At 35.2% G+C, this 16296-nt stretch overlaps 1 protein-coding gene across 8 annotated transcripts in view; it reads left to right on the top strand.

Moving 5' to 3' along the window:
* The first annotated feature begins 2897 nt into the window (after window positions 1-2897).
* LOC107599366 (rap guanine nucleotide exchange factor 1-like) overlaps window positions 2898-16296 on the top strand; it is a 44022-nt gene continuing 30623 nt past the window's right edge. For 5 of the 8 annotated variants that reach the window (XM_016290937.1, XM_016290935.1, XM_016290933.1 and 2 more), the window contains exon 1: window positions 5717-6128. In XM_016290937.1, the coding sequence (XP_016146423.1) occupies window positions 6053-6128 (76 nt within the window). In that variant the 5' untranslated portion in view covers window positions 5717-6052. Of the gene's footprint in view, window positions 3141-5716; window positions 6129-16296 lie in introns of those variants that run through there. The other 3 variants (XM_016290939.1, XM_016290938.1, XM_016290934.1) reach the window with 2 other exon arrangements.

Raw genomic sequence — 16296 nt, 5'->3', positions numbered from 1 at the left:
GCATTGATTTAGAATAGCAGCGCACATGCAAGACTCACACACACACACACACACACACACACACACACACACACACACACACAAAGACTCACACACACACACACACACACACACACACACACACACACACACACACACACACACACACACAGGAGGCTAAAGACAATTCCGTTTTTGCCCCTGATGGAAGATTATTATATCCATAACTAGCTCTGTATTAGTTGTGTTGACTTCAGGGAGTTTTAAAATGAATTACAGTCTTTGTGTTTGTTCTACTGGATGAGCTTAACAGATGTTGTTTTCTTCTTTAAATGAGTTTTACTCTGTGATATTTCTAAGTGTGGTTTGGGATAATGGCCACTGTGTGTGTGTGTGTGTGTGCAGTTTTTACAGTGAAGAAACATTTCTTGGAGCACTTTTAAAATGCCATGATAATGAATTTAAGCTTGAATCAATGTTACATACATCACACAAATGCCAATCAGCTTATGTGTTTGTGCCATTCACGCTGCTGGTGTATCCAGCATCAAGGGGAAACTCTCTCTCTCTCTCCTGCAGTGGTGTTTGTGTCTCTGATGTGGTCATTCACTGGACTCGATCCCTGGCTCACTCACTGGAACCAACATTGAAGCAAAATCCCACTGACATTTGTCCATTGACTCTACACAAGGTTTGGAATACAATACTGGTTCATTTATTTATTTTTGTCCTATTTCCTATTCATTGCTTATTCTACTAATAAAACAGATAAAATAGTATTCTATAAATGTGCTGTATGCTAAATTTATTTTTTGCAATAAAACATTAAACTTAAACATAAATAGGATTGATTTATTCATTATATATATATATATATATGAGTGAAATGATAGAGCTTGAAAGATCAAAGACAATTTTTAATATACAGTAACTCCGACTGGATTCGTCTGAAAGGAGAAAGTCATATACACCTAGGATGACTTGAGGGTGAGTAATTTGTGGGCTAATTTACATTTTTGGGTGAACTAACACTTTAATTGCTCACCTTCATGTCGTTCCAAACCCGTAAGACCTTCGTTCATCTTCGGAACACAAATTAAGATATTTTTGATGAAATGTAAGAGCTCTCAGACCCTTCAATGTACCAGGTCCAGAAACATAGTAAGGACATCGGTAAAACAGTCCATCAGTGGCTCAACTTCAGTTTTCCAAAGCTACGAGAATACTTTTTGAGCGCAAAGAAAACAAAAATAACTATTTATTTAACAATTCTTCTTGCCCGAGTTACATCTTCCGCCATTTTGGAGAGTAGCCAAGAGCGTAATCGACGTAATCAGCGTTGTTTACTTTTGGAGGAGGAAGCGCGCGCATGAACATAATCTGCGTAATCAGCGTTGTTTACGCTTAGGGGAAAGCGTGCGCATGTGTTATGATACTCTCTAAAATGGCGGGAGACGTAACTCGGGGGAGAAGGATTGTTGAATAAATTATGTTATTTTTGTTTTCTTTGCGCTCAAAAAGTATTCTCAGAGCTTCGGAAAAAGTTCAACTTCAAAACATACAACTTCACAACAGTTGCGTTGCTGTCTATGCAGGGTCTGAGAGCTCTCACATTTAATCAAAAATATCTTCATTTGTGTTCCGAAGATGAACGAAGGTCTTACGGGTTTGGAACGACATGAGGGTGTGTAATTAATGAAAGAATTTTCATTTTTAGGTGAACTATCCCTTTAATTGTTCCCTGAAAGATGTGTGTGTGTGCTTGTGTGTGTGTGCGTGCGTGCGTGCTTGTGTGTGTGTGTGTGTGTGTGTGTCATAACTGTGTCATCAAGCAGAGCAGGTCCAAAAACCTTGATATTTGCCCATCCTCCAGACAAACCTCATCCCAAATACACCCTTAAAAACACACTTTCTTCTCTCTCGGCCTGTCCTACAGCCCTGGGGTTTCTCTGTACTCGGTTTTGTTTTCCTCTAAATGTTATCCCTTCATCCTTCACTCTTGCCATTCTGTCTGTTTTGCCTCTGCAGTAGTTTCATCTTTTTATTTGATTTTGATTTTTGATGGCACATAAATGAAACATTGACACACACATGTGAATGATGCGCCCCCTGAAAGCATCCAGCGAGGTCAAGAACATCCCGATCTATAGATGAAAGGACGCTATCCACAGACGGGTACAAACTAGGCTTTAAAAAGTAAAAGAAAAAGTAAAATAATTTTATTAAATATAAAAATGTAAAAAATATATATTTTTTAATTCATTCATTCATTTTTAACAAAGTGTCAGTGAAAAAAAGAGACATAAAAAGCTTAAATTTACTTATAATATAATATTTACCATTTTTGCAACCCAATCACAAAATGTGGTGCATGTCTAAATGCGGCTTTATTTTTGTGCTCATTTTTCAGTTGGTTGGTTATAAACAATTATATATATGATAATCATTTATTCTATATAATGTTTGTGATTTTTGCACCCTGATTACTAAATGTGGTACATCTAAATGCTGTTAATTTATTATATAGCCTATTTGTAATAATTTATGTATTTTATATAATATTTGCAATTTTTGCAATGTGATTACAAAATGTGCTAAATGCAGGGTTCCCCCCAAATATATATATTTATTATATTACACACACATACACTTTTTCAAGATTTTACTTCTTTTCTTTCTTTCTTTTTTGTAGTTGGTTTTCAGTAAATTTTTTCACTGTTCAATAAACAAATATATGTTTCTACACTATAATATGTGTAAAAATTGAGAAAATAAAATGTACTTGTATATCTAATAGTATCAGGATTCATGTCTTGTTCCTTTAAAAAATAAGAGTCAAGAGACACCATTTATAGAAAGTGTCAAAATACTGACCTTTAATGCTTCAGTCACACACACACACACACACACACACACACACACATCAGCAGGAGCGTTCCCTGTCTGCCTGTCGCCAGCGTGTACATCTGAACGGGTTCTTGCGCTTTTTACCAGGGATCTGCGGACATACGGAGCCAGCACGTCAAAATGTGTGGCTGAAGAACACAACTCGGGATTGCTGTGGTCTAAACCCCCCATTTTGTCCTCCTGTGTCTGTCCAAACTGAGGATTTGCTCCGGCCAGCGCAGCGATCATGTCGGGGAAAATAGAAAGCAAGCACGGTAAGCGCGAACCGGCCCGTTGAGTCTGTAGGCCCGGTTCGATCGCACTTTAACAGCTCCTCACTTTTTAATCAATGCATTTAATGCTCTTTTTGAGTATGAACCATAGGCGCGGGTCTCTAATGTTTATTTCGACCTATAAATAGGGGGTGGAATAAATCAGTGTTCGTTAGCACGCGCTAGCGCCCGCTGTGGACCCAGAGCTCGCGCTGCCGCACGGGACATTTAACCGGGATCATCCCGGTGCTTTTCAACCGAGAGACGCATGCAAACGAGCAGAGACAGTTCTGGCCGCCTGTCTGTGCAATTAAAGATGCATTTATCAATGCTTGCTCACATGCAAACAGTGGAGACTCTCTGAGCTCAGACTGACTGATTTTACACAGACACAGAAATAAGTGAAGTTATGAGTTTAATGCAGTGTGTAGTGCACAGGTTTATTTAATTTTCATGCATTTCACTCTTGTTTACTGGCTGATTAGGTTGCACAAATGGTCTTAAAACAATTTAAAGGGTTCATATGTGCATTTTATATTTGTTGTATTCTTGCATTAAGATATGTGAAATTATTCTTAAAAGAGCAGTTGACAAATAACGTGTTTGAATATTACTATATTAGTTACAATTTACATGCACGGTATAAATTATGTTCAATATGTCAAATTTGTCAGTCTTATTGGCTTTCTTTGGACAGAGTTGGATGCTGTCATGTTGCATGTTAAGTTTAGGCGTATGACAACACAGACTGGAGACTGTGTGTGTGTGTGTGTGTGTGTGTGTGTTGTCTGTCTCTCTAGATGTGTCTATCTGGTTGTGGTGAGTCTAGTAACGGAAAGCGACAGGAGGTTTCTTTGGGCGGTGGGAAGGAAACTCAATCCCCCTGATCACCTCACCCTAAACAGCTGTCCTGTCCGCCCGGATCGGATCGGGTCAGGGTTTAGGGTGAGGCTGCAGGGGAAGTTTTGTTGTAAAGTGGATATTGTTGTAATGAAGAACTGATTTTTTTTAGAATAAACTAGCATTGTTACGCAATGCAATTATTTTAAATGATTGGTTGCTGGTTGGGTTGACATTGGAAGCAGATGGTATCATTTCAAAATAATATTATTTAATAAAAAAATATGTTATTTTTTTAAATTTTCATATTTCTGTCTTTCTTACTGCAGATTGTAACACTTTTAATCCAGAATTTCAGACTGTAAAATTATAGATTGAACACTTATAGATTAATATATAGATTGAAAACAGGCAAAATTCTATACATTTATAGTTTTTAAATTCAAATATTTAGCTTTTACTCGGCAAAGTTCCCGGAGAAGCTACATTTAAAGGGGCTATATAAAAAGAGAGTATTATTATTGTTACACAGCTGTTCAGAAGTTTGGAGCTAGTATGATTTGTATTGCTTACAAGGCTGCATTCATTTACTCAAAAATACAGGAAAAACGGTTATATTGTGAAATATTATTATAACTTAAAATAACTGTTTACTATTTAAATATATATTAAGATGTAATGCAAGAAACTATTTCTTCGATACTTAAAATAAGTTTTCAGTAGAAATTATGTCATTTCTTAAACGTGCCCTTTTATATCTGAGCAGTTCTGAGGAATCGTCTGTGTGTGTGTGGTTGAGAGATTGTGACATTCGCAAAATAACTCTACTGTAATAATGTGTCATGTATTCGGTGGGTGTTTTGGCTGTATTTTTGATTGGTTGCATCCCTATGTAAATCCCTGATAACAAAATTCTTTATAAGTGCATGTATATAAGCTACATTTAGAAATATAAAATTGTCCATTTATTTGCAAAGCGCTTAATTTTTATAAAATCTTTGAGTATAAATATATACATTTTGTTTATAAATGTATATATTTATGATGATTTTGTTGGCAATATAAAATTAAGCTACATTTTGCAATGTAATAGTATTTTATTGATCTTTGATTTATTTACAATTTAGAAAAATATTTTTTTTACAGTGTAAATCGACCAATAAAATTGGTCCAAGTCAAGTTTTAATGTGAATTTTTGAGTGGTTTTTGTGAAACAATTTCTGATGGGTTTTGCTTCAGTGTGCTCCATTCTTTGATTGGCCAGAATAAGTACAGAATTATTTTAAGTCAACTCTGGCCACTTGTTTTTCATCCCAAAACTGTAATTTGGGGTTTTAGAGAAATGAGTGCAGTAGATTACTAGAATGAAAAACATGCTCTTACTATCCTGAGCTTCAGTAATTAGATGGTGCTTGTGCTGTGTGTGTGTGTGTGTGTGTGTGTGTGTGTTTGAGAGAAGCAGGCGTGTGTATATGGATGTGCAGGGCTTTGTGGGAATAAAGTATGGAACGGATAGACACGGATTGAGAATTTCAAGCGCTGCGCTCTGATTTGAGCTGTATTATCTGATGTCTGCAGCTTTTTTCCTCCTGTAATGGAGGTTTAAAATGTATTGACTGGTTTTCCATTGTCTTTTTCGTTTGCGTGTTTTCCATGCCGTAGGCTTTATCGATCATTTCTCACGTCTGGTGGTTTTTCATCTGTGGATCTAGATCATCATTGCTTCCTAGTTCCTTTTGGAATCGGGATGTTTTGGCATTCTGACATCATCCGGCACACATGGAAGTTCTCTGCAGTTCTGTTTGAGTTTATTTTTAGATTCCATTCGGTTTGATGTCTGAGTCAGGCCGGGTCATGGGATTCGACTGAGGGTGACTAAGCGCGAACCCTGAGTGATGTCTCTGATCCTGGGTGCTTATTTCTGACCTGGATGTAGATGGACAGCAGGCTGATGTCTTGGGGCTTGAAGAAAATGCCCAATATCACCTCCAAAGATCACTGTTTGAGGTGAATGCGACTGGAAAAGGTCTAAACTAGTTCTTAAGGTCAATAACCAGAACTTGTCCGGGTTCTACATGGGGAACAGCAGTCGGAGAACCCAACCTCTTCTAGGTGACTCGGACTATTTTTATACCAGGGAACCAGATACAGGTGAGAACGGATGTGCTGAAATTCCATACAGGAAGGATTTGAATTCATCAAGTTCATTGTAGAGTACTAGAGTTCCTGTGGAGGCATTTGGACTTTGTTTTCTGATGTAACAGGTGTAATATATAATATTAATGCAGGATGGACTTTGTATTTGGTCACTTGGTATTGTGAAGTGTCACATTGCTCTTTTGAGATTTCACTAGTTGTTTTTGCAGTTCACTAACTAGTTGAAGGAGTACTTTGTTTTAATGACTCTTATTGTGAAGTTGGATTTTGGACTTTGAAGGATACAAATTTTGTCATATTTCTGTCCATTTACTATTGGTTTCGATTGATCAGTGTATGCTTTAGACATTCTCCAATGTCCATTTGCATGTCTTGAAGGTTAGACGTTTGTTAAAGATCTGAATGTTTTGGAGTTTCTGCTTGTGTCCTTACATGTGTTATGGTATCAGACTGTAATAATATAGTATTTTGATATATATTTTGTTTTACAGATGATTATTACATTTATATACCATCATTTTGTTAGTTACATTAATACATTAATTGGCGTATTTAAAAAAATTAAATGTACAAACAAGTTCCAACTCGTCTCCAACAAAGAGAGTATTTCTGGAAATACAGAAGCTTCTGATGTGAAATTCCAGGGACATTCCTTCCCGTTCCAGTTGTGTGGCTTTTGTCTAAGTGCTCATTTCATCCAGTCCAACTCTGGGTGGATCCAACCCAAAGATCTGCGTCCAGAAACAGCCATGCAGAGAAAGTCTTTCAGGTTGTGCAGAAGATGAATGAGACGTATCTGTTTGGGTTATTTAGGATTCAGAGCATTTAGTGGATTTAGGCGAGTTTTTGCAGACAAATAGTTCTGATACCTGTATAAGAAACATTGTATTTAACTTTCTACTTTATCATTGAAACATGCACTTGAATGTTTGGCCTTTGCTGTGCCAGCGTCTTTTCAAGGCCCGTAAGTCCAAAATAGGACATTAAGAACTGCTGATGGCAGAACCTCAGATCATATTAAACCATCTGCGATCGGGTTCTGTGTAACTCAAGCCAAACATCGGGGTTCATATTGTGCTATCGAAGCATCCCGTCTGATTTAGAGGATATAAATGATCGTTTTAACCTATAGTTTCAGTGTGCTGGTTTCCGGACATTTCATGCTAAAATAGAGCTCTCCACTAGGAGTGAAAACTAAATATGAAATGTTTTCTTAAATATGGGAGTGGAAAATTTGGAAAAAATAAGAAAATGACTGACATTGACTGATTCAATTACATTTAACATTTAGTAGTTCATTCATTCACTCATAAAAGACGATTAATCTGTAATTCCGTTTGGATCCTGTTTTACATCTGAAATCTAGTTGATCCTTTGACTGGATTTTGAAAAGTGGGCGTTGCATTGCAGCATTGAGTCAGGTGGTTGAGGGGGAGGGGTTAAAAAAAGTGGACTTGATGATGTCATCAGAAAAGGAAAGTTGTTTCCAAGGTTGAGCATTTTGATAAAACATTGCGAATTGTGTTTATTTGAAATAATGTTTACTAATGAATTGTTCGCAATAAGACCTGAAACTTGTGTTAAATTGAGTACAATAAAATAAAAGGTTAACACCGCTTTAATTTTTTTTCTTTCGTATTAGAATGTGTTTAATTGTATTTATTTCGGAGGAAATAATAAATAATGAGTATTTTTACCATTATTTACAGAAAAAAATGTTATTGAGTGGAACAATAGTTTGTATGCCAAAAAGTCTTGTCAGGCATGTTTAGAACTAGAACCTACATTAAAAAACCCATTTTAAATCATTTTAAATATTTACCCATCTTTGCCACTATCCTTTAAAGTCAAAACATTATTTATGCATTTGTAATTGCAGGTTAAATGCATTCATGTCTTGCATTAAACAAAATACGTGTGTGTAAATACATCTAAATGCCACTTCAGATGCAGCTTCTGTGTTGATTTAATTTGCTTGGTAACAGCCCAAATGTCTTATTACTCTAATTCCCTGATTAAATGTAAGAATTTGATTCAAAAGAAAAAATGGCTTTATAAAGGTAAAAATGCCCATAAAATGCAAAAATCAGTTTAAACTTATTGGAAAAGATTAATTTCTATCAGTATGAACTGACCACCACACAGAATAGGAAGAATATTAAAAACATTAGGAGTTAGCTGTCTTCGGCAGTCCTTAAGGTACCAGCACAATAACACACTCAGCAAAATATCGTCTAATTATCGTTATCGATAAAATCCCAGAAAATATCAAGATATAATTTTTTGTCAATATCGCACACCCCTAGTATGATCCCATATTTTATATATTTTAATAAGTACAGGTCAGAATAAGTATACTGTTTCATTTGAGTGACGATGGAATCCATGTTTTGAAATTGTATTATCACAAAAGTTATTTGAAACTTTATAGTAGACTTGACTTGCATTTAATATGTTTTTTATGTGTATAAAATCCCCTTTGTAAATTTAATTTCATGTGGACACCAAAATGGGACGTCTCGTCTTTGACCTGCACAGTATTATTTTAAATTCTATATGTTATTCATCTTGGTGCTTGTTGCTTTGGTTAAAGGCAGATGATGCTTTATTGAAGTTTTATGCTTTTTTTTTTCAATGCTCTTGGAGAAACTAATAGGTCCGGAAATTCTATTAGATATCATCCAAGGCCAGACAGCGAGAGTTTAGAGCCGGAACAGTGTTTGAGAACAGGATGAGGCTCTCTGGAGAAGGTCGTGAGCGTGTGTGTGTGTGTGTGTGTGTGTGTGTGTGTGTGTGAATGAGAGATAGCAAGTGACGGATAACGAGTGTTTTGCATTCGGAAATGATAATCCTCATGCATTTCTCCCATTGCTGTGCTGTCATTGGCTCTCAGGCTGCGTAATGCTCTGTTTACCAAACACAAACTATTAAAACCCCATCAGTCCTGACTCCTGACGTACAGTCTGTCTGCTACCTGACACTTTGACTGTCTCGAAGACGCAAACACGCTCAGAAACCCTGCAGACTGAAGTGGAGTTTGTGAAAGCACCTTCATTATTTTGTTCCCATCAGATTCAGGGTTTTATTGGATATTTCCAAAACATCACGCCAAACTGAATTTGCTCATAATGTATTGAAATGTCACTAGGCACTGTAGTGCAGTTGCATTGTGGTTGTTATTTGATGTTGTTGCACATTGTGTCATTAGAATTGTCTTAATTTATAAAAGTAACATTTACAGTAGTTTCTTTTGTTAACATTAGTTTACATTAATAAATGTTTGAACAATTAATAATCCTACAGTGTTTATTAAGTTTATCTAAGTTAGTTATTTTCAACATTTACTAATATATTTTTAAATAAGAAGATTAATACATTTTGCAAAAAATCTATTGCTCTTTGTTAGTTCATGTTAGCTAATGCAATATCTACATTTAACAAATTGTACTTTATTGTAAACCGTTATCAGACTGATGGTCATTTAAACAAATAATAATTGAAAGACCAAATCATGGAAAAACATGATGTCACGCTTTTGAAATAAACTTGATTTTTACATTTATTGAAGAAAAAGTAAAAGCAGTGTTATTTTAGTATCATTGAGATACGATTATAGTTTTTGTTAATATTTGTTGAATTGGATTTAATTTTTACATTTTCTGTTTCATTTCAATTTGAAAGATTTAGCAATTTTGTTGTTTTAGTCATTTTTATTAGTTTTTGTTGTTTTTAAATATGCCTATATAGTTAAAAAAAATTATTTCAAATTTTAGTTATTTTAGTACATCAAGTTAAAATAATAGAAATGTTGCCTTGGAAATTAGCTGAAATAAAATAAGTGCAAGTTTTTATATTTTATTTTATTTCAGTTACCAATTTATTTCAAGTAATGATGTTTTTATAGTTTTTAGTAATAATAATATATAACTAAATATATTAACATATCATTTACATAACATGTATTCATTGTACAGCAGCTTTGCATTTAATTGTTTATATAAAACTCAATTTTGGCTAAGAAACTTGGCCCCTTTGAGAGTTTGTTTTGTTAGTGACACTTGCTCAGAGAGGAGACAGAAGCTAATTTCAGCTGACACACGTCAATCACATGTGTCTCTTTGCTTATATCACCATGGCAACAGTGTGTGTGTGTGTGTGTGTGTGTGATATTGCGTAAAGCAGAAGAGCAGAAATAGACCAGGACCAGAGCATTTGTTTGATGGAATGTGGAACTCTAGATCAGAGGATGACGCCTGTGTGTTTAATCATGGCTGAGCCATATAAATAAACACAGATAAAAATAGATTTAAAAAGTATTTTTTGAATATTTAGCATGTATATTGATATTTATTATTTCTTTTTTATATATATATATATTGCCGCATACATAGTACAATTTTATGTTTTTGAAAGAAATGTCTTCTGCTCGACAAGGCTGCATTTATTTGATAAAAAATACAGTACTACACAGTAACATTGTGAAATATTATTGCAATTTAAAATATGTGAATATATTGTAAAATGTAATTTATTCCTGTGATCAAAGCTGTATTTTCAGCATCATTACTCCAGTCTTCAGTGTCACATGATCTTCAGAAATCATTCTAATATGCTGATTTGCTGCTTGAGAAACATTTCTGATTATTATCAGTGTTGAAAACAGCTGCTTCATATTTTATACATACCAAGATTTATACGTTACCATTCAAAAGATTACCATTCAAAAAATAACACTTTTATTCAACAAAGACACGTTAAATTGATCAAAAGTGACAGTTACATTTTTGTTTAAATTGTTACAAAAGGATTTCTATTTCAAAAATTCTGTTCTTTTGAACGAACAATGAATAAAATGTATCACTGTTTCCACAGTTTTGTTCCAAACATACATTGATATCAAGTATTAGAATGTTTAAAGAAAATATGGTTAATATTTTGTTAGAAATAATCCAAGCATGTTTTGCACACTGCTTTTGCACTAAATTAATGTAATAATTATATTAAATCTTTATTTTGTACGCACCAATATAGCAATACGTATTTCTAAAACATTTGCAATGCCACGCAGAGAGTTCAGTGAACATTTTTGAGTGATGCCATGAAAGAATCATTGATTGTTTGAACAAGTTTGTGGACTTGAATTGAATTTTAGCAGCATGTTTGCTACTTAACAACCTTGTGACATGGAAATGAAAGTTTTGTATCTTCGGTTCATGTGTATTCAGTTTGAAGCCCTGCTGTGTGTCTGTGTATGAAGGATGATGCTTCATTTAGGGAATGTGTTTGCATTTGTCATGTAGAAACAGAAACTGTCTTTCCTGAATCTAACGCACACACACACACACACGTCTGAATGGGGTTAGTAAGCGTGTTCAGATAAGTCATCTCTGCGCTGTCTGCTGCTCTTTGGCTGGCGGCACACTCGTGTTTTTTCACTTGAGTAAGTCTGTGCACATCACGTCTGCTCCAGTAACCCACTTCACCTCCTCCTCCTCCTCCTCCTCTCGTCTTCTCAGCTCGTTTATGACTCGCTTGATAGCGTTTCCTGTCGGATTGTGTGGGTAGATTCATGCCTACATCGGAAACGCTCACTCTCACAAGACCATGTTAAGAAGATCATATTGCAAATTTACATTCATGTGCAGGTGATTCTGAATCTTACCTGTCAGTATCTGCATCCCTTTTAAACTAATGATCTGGTTTGTACTCACTGTTTCTGAAACTTGCATAGAGAGACTTCACAGTCATAGACATCATTTCATGTTTTAATTGTAAATGTGTATATTTTCAAAATCTCTTGAATTCAAAATATATGTCACCATATTGATACATTATTTAAATTAGTTAATTATTATTAGTTATCCTGTATAAGTTTTTTGGTATAGGTTTAAAGTGTTTTTGGTTAGTTATCATAGTTTTTGTATGTTTATTATATTTTAATAGACAACAGTTTTTATTAGGACAGACTGAAGGACTTGTTTTGTAAGATGGACCCAGAAAAAACTTTGATTAATAAATACAAATTAAGCATAGATTAATAAATGCCGCAAAAAATATTTTGCTCATTGTTAGTTAGTTTTTGTATTTTATTGAATTTGTATTATACTTTAAGAGACAAATATTTTTATTAGGACAGACTTTGAAAGACTTGTTTTGCAAAATGATAAGAGAAAAACTTTAACTAAAAAAATAACAAAGATTAATAAACGCATTAACTAGTAGTAGTATTAGCATTTTTGTATTTTTATTGTATTTGTGTTATACTAAAAGATGACGACCTTTGAGGGATATGTTTTGTAAGTACACAAGTACAGTTAAGAAATCTTTTATAGAGTTATGTAAATACAATATTATTTCGTCTGTTTTTTTTCTCTAAGTTGAATTGTATTAAATGTTTGTATTTATTAAGTGTTGAATCTGTATCTACCATTGAATCGCTTGTGAAGCTTCAAAGGCAACAAACGTACTAATATTAAAGACTTATATTTAGGGCTTTATTGAAATTACTATCTCTAAATGTGATTACTAGGAATTGTTTTGTCCTTAGAAAGCACTGTTTCAAAAAAAAAACTGTTAATAATAATGTAATATGTGAAAAAATATTGTATATTTACAATTGAAATATTTTATTTTGTGGTTTAAAAAACAAAAATAAGCACTTCCCAAATTCATAATGTGAGTTGTGTGTGCGTGTGTGTGTGTTTTATCCATGACTCAAGTGTTCCAGAGGTCAGCACTCTTTGTTGTAAAGAGGATGGGCAGCACAGGAAGTGCTCCTGTTCACTGGAGCCAGACAGCAAGTTGATGGGTTGGTCTGAGGCTAAGCAGGAAGTGGTGGCTGTGACCTACAGGTGACAGGAGTTAGGAGTTGGGAGTAATTGTATGTGCGTACTTTCTTGTTCACATGCCGAACCGGAGATCAGGCGATGCAGTCTGCTGCCATGGGGTCGCTGGACAGGAAGTGATGCAGTATTTAGGCGTGGCTTCCTATTCCTGAATTCATTTTTCTAGTGACTGCCCATGTGTTTAGACACGTGTGTTCATTAGTCTGTGATGGACATGGTTTGAAGGACGTAGGTAATATCTGATGCCTCCCTCTCTGTTTTTCCGTCAATCTATATTATCAGCATTCCATTAAAGACAGTGAAAACACTCCCTCGGGCGGAATGAGGGAGGAAAGTGTTCTAGAGTTCAGAGCAATACATGAGCTTCTCTGTTGAAATGTTCTGCATTAAGTGGAACTTGATTGACAGAGTCATTTACTCAGACTTAAAGCACAGCTTCAGGGTTACCCATAATGCATCTCAATTAGGCCTGCCACAATTGTTGCATCTTTCCAAATCTAATCACAGGTATTTGTAATAACTGTCATAATAGTGCACTTGAAAATTGAAGTTTTTCATATGTAAAATATTATTATTCATGTTATTCTAATCTATCAATATTTGCATGTGTATGCATGTGTATTAAGCTTATACTGCAAGTGTCAACAAAAAAGGAAATTAAATTAACCACAGTTATTTGTCAGCTAAGACCGCGACAGTTCTAGCTATAATAATGAACAAACAAATTGCAACAATAATAGTTGTTAAAGATTAACATATGCACTAAACCAAAAATTGTGCTTTTAACTTAATTTTAGGGTTGGGTACCGAAACCTGGTACCAATATGGCACCGGTACCTATGTAACCAGTATGTACTAGAACCGACCGAATCAGAACGCAGATTTCGGTGCCTCATTTCGGTGCCATGCCTGAGCTATCGATTGAAATATTTGTCATCTGGTTCTCCGAAACGGACGTAAGCAGCATCATCACCGGCACTGCACGTGAAAAATAATTTCACGACTGAGAAAATGCACGTGAACTGAAGTCAGAAATCTCTAATAATACAAATCCAACAAATCTTTGTAGTAACGCGAGTGTCCATGTTGTTTTCACATTCCGACTTAAGAGCACAACTCGGGAAATGAGAGCATCCGAGGAGAGCGTGAATGCAGCAATTACACTTGCTCTGATGGCTAATGGTCGACCGATATATTGCCAAGGCCGATATATCGGCCGATACTTGGCATTTTTCAAATATCGGCATTGGCTGATAAGTTTTTCTGTTTGGCCGATGCGTTCGAGGCGGGACTTTTATTTTGACGGCGCTGAGTGCGGCAGCGCCTGAGCACATAGTGCTCGCATTCTCCTTGTTCGCTGTCATCGTTCAGTTCTGTCTAATACGGATTGAAGTCTGTCTAATAATCCGATAGAACGGTTAAACATAGGAATTAAAATGTATACAAAAAGTATTATAACGATTGCTTTTATATTATTAGTAATAGAAAGGCAAACATTATAATACTTTCTCTATTTTCAGCTATAATAGCTATGCCTTTGTCCATATAAGGGATTTCCTGAGTTTTGCTACTTCTGTGACTGAATATGTGGATTTTCTGTGCGAGTGCGCCCTCTGGCGTCCAGTATGAATTAAACAGACATCATGTGTTTTTAGTGCTAATGGCCATATTTATTATTTTTTTTTAATAAGTATCGGTTTAGGCACCGGAACCGTTTTAAAAGTATCGATTTGGCACCGGTATCGAAAAAAACCCAAACAATACCCAACCCTACTTAATGTACAGTAATTTGTTGTCATGTTAATGAGAGATGTGTTTTGTAGATCAAATCTTGTTGATCCAGTGCTTTCTGATGTTTTACACTAATTATTTCTAATAGTTTTAATCAACTAAACCATTAAGAGTTTAGAAACTGGTTTGAGATTTTGTTTGCAATGTTTATCGCTTTGGATAAAAGCGTTTGCCAAATGCAAAAATGTAAATGTATTGCCAAAATAATGCATGTAAAAATGCATGTAAATGTTTGTTTTGTGTGATGATTTTTTTTGTTACTTATTCTTAATGGCATTGCTTAATGGCATCTGTTTTTTTATAATATGTGAAACACTATGTAGTATACAACAAGCATTTCTGTTGTTGTATGACACATTGCATCTTTAATTCAGTGAGTGGCGTCCGGTTGTCTTGTCTGATATTATATTTAAAAGCACAATATGTAATTTTCGCGACTATTTAAAATAAACAAATAGACAAAGACGTAGTTTGATGACACCGTGACTGAGTGTGGAATCATGGGAGTTGTGGTCTTCATCCCCACAGCCGACGCAATCCGATGGGACTCGGGCAGAAATCATGTTCATGGATGAGCTAATGATTAACGTAGTAGACTGAAGCAGGGTGAGGCTGAAAGCCGTCGAAGCGAAACGAGGCCGCTGAACGAGCGTGACACAAGGCTCGAAAGCAGCGGAGCTTTTATTATGCCACAGTCGAGCACTTCCGCTCCTTCGTGCGTATGTGGGCAAAAAAAGCAGTGCTGTTTTATCATACTAGATAGGTTTGAAAGTTCTGTTATAATGCTACTCTGTACGGTCGTCACTGGTCTATTAAAACGCACAACATATTAAAGCGTCTTTGGTGTTTCCATGTTTACTACAAAACAAAACCGGAAATCGAGGGGTTATGACGTCATTGGCAGGCGACACAATGACACTATTGACACGGTCCGTATCACTAGTTAAAATTGCTTATTTCTCTGGAACATTCTTCGAAACATTTGGGATAACGCAAGTACACAAGTCAGCAAAATATATAACACTGTTCTAGTGGTTTTTGGATATTTGAATAAAAAAATCTTATATATTGTGCCTTTTAATACAGTTTTGTCAAAAAAAAATCATAATTTTTAGCACTCAGATCAAATGATGAATCAGATTGATGCCACTTCTGGTTCATCTATCACACTGGACATGGAAGGTCAAGTGCAGCACTTTGCATTGTGGGATAGAGTATTCCTGCTCTGGTTGCATACTGCACATTTTGTCAAATGTATTAGGTCATCTAGGCATTCTATGCATGCTACATACTACTTTCGAAAATTAGTAGGTAGTGCTCTGCGTGCATCTGTCGATTCTGGTGGTTGTTAATAGGGTTATTCGAGTTAACTAAAACTAAAACCATAAAAACATCACTTTTTGAAATAAAATAAATGTTAACTGAAATAAAATAAAATCTAAACAACTTAAACTTATTTTATTTCAGCTAGTTGCCAAGAAAGTATTTCTTATTTTTATTTAGTTTAAGTTTTCTAACAAAAATAA

This window comes from Sinocyclocheilus grahami, unplaced genomic scaffold (genome assembly GCF_001515645.1).
Source record: "Sinocyclocheilus grahami isolate Dianchi unplaced genomic scaffold, SAMN03320097.WGS_v1.1 scaffold265.1, whole genome shotgun sequence".
In the NCBI taxonomy this organism is placed as follows: Eukaryota; Metazoa; Chordata; class Actinopteri; order Cypriniformes; family Cyprinidae; genus Sinocyclocheilus; species Sinocyclocheilus grahami.
This window is presented reverse-complemented; position numbering and strand designations above follow the sequence as displayed.